Source organism: Vigna radiata, chromosome 6 (assembly GCF_000741045.1).
Source record: "Vigna radiata var. radiata cultivar VC1973A chromosome 6, Vradiata_ver6, whole genome shotgun sequence".
NCBI classification, from domain to species: Eukaryota; Viridiplantae; Streptophyta; class Magnoliopsida; order Fabales; family Fabaceae; genus Vigna; species Vigna radiata.
This window is the reverse complement of record NC_028356.1, coordinates 11,485,468-11,489,776: the sequence shown is the minus strand read 5'-3', so window position 1 is coordinate 11,489,776 and position 4,309 is coordinate 11,485,468. Positions and strand designations below refer to the sequence as shown.

The 4,309-nt window shown below is 39.3% G+C and overlaps 1 protein-coding gene across 4 annotated transcripts; it reads left to right on the top strand.

Annotated features, from left to right (window-relative positions):
* The first annotated feature begins 394 nt into the window (after positions 1-394).
* LOC106763432 (BEACH domain-containing protein C1-like) lies at positions 395-3,531 on the top strand. 4 transcript variants are annotated; one of them, XM_022782109.1, is made up of 4 exons: positions 562-817; positions 1,367-1,468; positions 1,926-2,004; positions 2,284-3,531. In XM_022782109.1, coding segments are annotated over exons 2-4 (366 nt in total). In that variant the 5' UTR covers positions 562-817; positions 1,367-1,466; the 3' UTR covers positions 2,569-3,531. The 4 variants fall into 4 exon arrangements, with proteins under 4 accessions (XP_022637827.1, XP_022637830.1, XP_022637829.1 ...); XM_022782108.1 differs by having other exon boundaries at positions 562-1,253; XM_022782107.1 differs by having other exon boundaries at positions 562-1,262.
* The last annotated feature ends 778 nt before the right edge of the window (positions 3,532-4,309 follow it).

Below are 4,309 nucleotides of genomic sequence, written 5' to 3'. Positions count from 1 at the left end.
GCTTGTTGGTTTCTTTGGTTTTTAATTAATTTAGTTGATAGGTTGAGTTTATGTGTTTGAGTTAGTGTTGCATTTAATTATTTTTAACTGTCTTTGTTAATTAGTTTACAANAGTGTTTGATATTTAAATGTTGTCTAAGGTTTTTTAATAATGTTAGTTTAATTACCATGCTAGCTCAAATTGGTTTGTTTGCATCTGTGTTATATTGAGTTTAATTTTTGCAACACACTTTCAAACCCCCCCCCTTTGTGTTAGACTCGATTCTTGAACCGCAAAATTGGTCTTTGGGAGACGACCTAGGGGTCATTCCCTAGCTATACTGCATTTCTTATATGCAATCAAATTTGTATGGGCCGCGACACCCATCAAGGTGATTTTGTGCTACTACTGCATCTTCAGTGGGGAGATGTAAAAGCCCTCCTTTTTGCGTGCCTCTTTCATTCTGCGACACTTCATTAAGAGCCATCTCTTCAATTAAATTGTGCGCCTCATCTGCTGTTTTTCTGTTAATACTGCCTCCAGCCGAGGCATCTACACTAGTAAAAAAATGGTGTATAACCTCGCTAAATAGGCTTCGGTTAAAGGTAGAAACGAAGCATATATACTACTACTTCGGTTAAAGGAAGGACCAAAGCCTAATACATACTACTACCTCGCTTAAAGAAAGGACCGAAGCCTAATAGTCTGTCCAAAACTCACTTTTTCCCTGTCACCTGCTCTGCCACCTGACATGCTCTGCACTACCGCATCGGTTGTTGCAGAACTGGTGTACAAAGTTGTTCATGCCTCGGTTGTTGCAGAACTGAGGCGTATAAGGTGAAGAAAATTCAAAAAATGTCATTTCTGAATTTTTTTTTAACTATTTTAGAGGAGCATAGACATCGCATTGTTAGTTAACCGAGCCATAATAGGTGTATTGCTTCGGTTAGTGGTAGAACGGAGGTAATAACTCTCGCATCTTTACCCTAGTTTTCATTTCTCCTCTTCATCGTTCACGCTATCTTCTTCTCTCTCCCTCATCCTTAACGCCAAACCCATCTCCATTTCTACCGTTTTCCTCAAACCCATTATCTCCCTCTCCTCCCGCTTCCTTCCCTGCGTCATCCTCTCCTCCGACTACAACCAGCAAGAGGACACCTTTGTCGCCACCCAGGGTTTCTCCCCCAACCTTAAGCTCTTTGTTGGCAACCTTCCGTTCAGTGTCGACAGTGCGTAGCTCGCAGAGCTCTTCGAAAGCATTGGGATTGTGGAGGTGGTCGATGTAATGTTTATGTTTCGGTTGCAAATTTGGGTTTTTGAGGGGTTTTACGGTAACCATTTGGGCAGAATTGAAATGGGTTGTGAATTGTTTTGTGTTTTGGGCAGGTGATTTATGATAAGATGATTCGGAGAAGCAAGGGGTTTGGGTTTGGGAGAATGTCTTCGGTTGAGGAGGTTGAAGCGGTTGTTCAGCAGTTCAACGGATATGTGAGTTTGTAGTTTGGTTGTTGTTGATGAAGATGGTTTTTGTTCGACGGGTTAGCGTTTGTCTGGTTCTTTTTAGATTGGTGATGTCGTGAGAAATGAGGGTTTTGGTTTACTTCAATTTCATTGGTTTGTTAATATAGCCTAATGTGTTATTTGATCAATGGAGCTAACCCCACCTTGTGATCTTAGGCTTGGCTATATTGAGTTCTGTATCACATACAAAAACTGTCCTTATTTTTCTATTTTGAACACACATACACATACATATATATTTGAAATAAATTTCGTTTGGCAGTAAAAGATACTGTCAGGTGTCATGATGTTTTGAACTCTGAAACCAATAAAAATTTGAAGCCAAAGTATCTGTAAACTAAAACAGGACTGCCTTCTTTGCTAATCCTGATTTCTGCTTTTATCAGGATCATTCATTCTATTTCCTGTTGCTTAAATTTTGTAGGATATTGAAGCAACAATTCAGTGTGCAGAATGGCTTTCAGTTATTGGTGGACTTTGCTTCTAGTGAGTTGCAGATCCAGGTACATATTGTTTCCAACCTTTGTTGATTTTTCTTAATGAACAGTTTCATTTTTCCCATTATAAGATATTTTGTCCTTTTCATCTTCTGACGTTTTTTCCCTACTTGATAATTTTGGTTATTAATGTGTATGCTCATCTAGAAAACAATTTCTCAACTACTCACAGAAATGTATGAATCTATAAGAACACGGACAATTGCAATTATATATATTCCTTTTGTTGAAAAGAGTGGAAGAAAAACAAAAATAACCTCTACATTCAGTCTTTCCTTACTGCAGACTCAAATTATTGTTATGGTTGTTACTGGTGTTGCTTCCAAGGGCTTGTCTCCAAATGCTGCCAAGGCAGAGGCTGAGAACGCTACTCACCTGTCTGTGGCTTTAGTAGAGAATGTCATTGTGATACTAATGCTTGTTGAGGATCATATATGGTCACAATGCAAGCAGTCATTTTCTTCACGTGCTACAGATGGCTCTCCATCTCCCCTATCTCTCTATCCAGTGCATTATAACTTAACATCATCATTCACAAGCTCGGAATCAATAGATGTTAGGAGCAACTAACCAAGAGGAGAAGGGTAAATGTGAAGTACTAAATAGAAGCACAAATTCAATTCCTAAGGTTCAAGATGAAGGAGACATACATGTGAAAGTGGTATCTGCAACTTCAGAATGCAATAATGGTCATCAATCAATGAAAAACTAGAGGTGCTTCCAAACGTCCACCCCTGCTGCCACAACCAAAACACTCTTTCCCAACCATTTCTGGTGAGAAAATCACTATCAGTCCTGCTACAACTACCAAAGAAACTGAAAAATAAGTCATGACAAATTCCATCGAAGTTTATACTATTGCATTGCTTCAACAAATGGTTCTCCTAGTTTTATAACATGTCTATTTTAGCGTTCTTTTATATTAATTTTCTCTCAAATGTCTCCTCATTAATGAATTTCCTGTTTCTATTTAAACTTGTTATTTTAGAAATTGGAACACTTATGTTTTTTCCCCTTTGTCTTGCTACGGCCTGTGTTTTATGAAATAGCAAGAACCTGCTTGTGTTTGTTGAGATTTTGTCTGTGTCACTGCTTATGTTATGATCATATTGAATAATATCCAAGACCAATTGATATGTTCTATTACTATTTGAACCCAACCAATGATCTCAGAAACTACTCTTCAACCTATATAAGAACAAGTTCTCATTAAAAAAACCATGGGGAATATGTCTATGGCGAAGAAGAAAAAGAAAAAGAAAAAAAAAATAACCCTACTACCTCGGTTCAGGTCTCAACCGAGGCAGTAGAGGGGACATACTGCCTAGGTTCAATCGAGGCATAAAGTCCCAGCGAAAAAAAAAACGATAAAAAAAAATACATATTGCATCTGTTGGCTTCGAACCGAGGCAAAATCATCCAGCTTTTTGCCTCGGTTCTGAACCGAAGCATAAAGGTCTAGACTTTTTACCTCGCCTAAATATGCCTCGGTTCAAGAACCAGTGCCAAAAGGTAAAAAGAACTGTTGTCGTTTCCCCTGACTCCACTAATGCTATCATCATTTTGGTCTGAGCACGCAAACCTCCAAGGAACGCTAGCAAGTATGAAGCTTTATCAAACCCATGAACTGGGGTTGCTCTCAACAATCCTTTGAATCTATCGCATGCTTGCCCCAATGTTTCTTCCATTCCTTGTTTAAAAGAAGAGATTTCTAACTTCCCCTGATTGATCTTTGGTGGTGGGAAGAATTTAGTAATAAACTGTTGGACCACTGCTTCCCACGTCCTAAACGTCCCCTCTGGGAAAGAATTAAACCAGTCTTTTGCATTTCCTCCCAGTGAGAAAGGAAACCAACTGAGTCTGATTCTGTCGTCCGTCCCTCCAGTTATCTTCATTGTGTTGCAAATTTCTCCAAAGATTGTCAAATGCTTGTAAGGATTTTCATTTGACAACCCATGGAATTGGTTGCTCTGGACTAACTGGATAAGTGCCAAACTCATCACCATGCTGGTTGTGTTGTCTGTTGGCACTACAATGCTGTTAAAATTCAAGGGGCCAACTGTGTTAGTTGCGTCCCCTAGAGTGCGTCTGGGAGGAGGTTGATTGGCCATCTCCTCAAGATTTGGTTCAACAGTCTCAGGTGGAGTAACTTCTGGACAAAGAGATCTTTCACAAAAAGGGCGTCTCTTCCTCCTCTCGTATGGTAGACCTTCTAGCAAAGGTTGTTGGTTTTTCCTGCTTCTAGTATGTATTGTCTCCTGCATGCACAAGAAACACACCCTAAAAGCACTTTTAAAGAAAAAGACAAAAC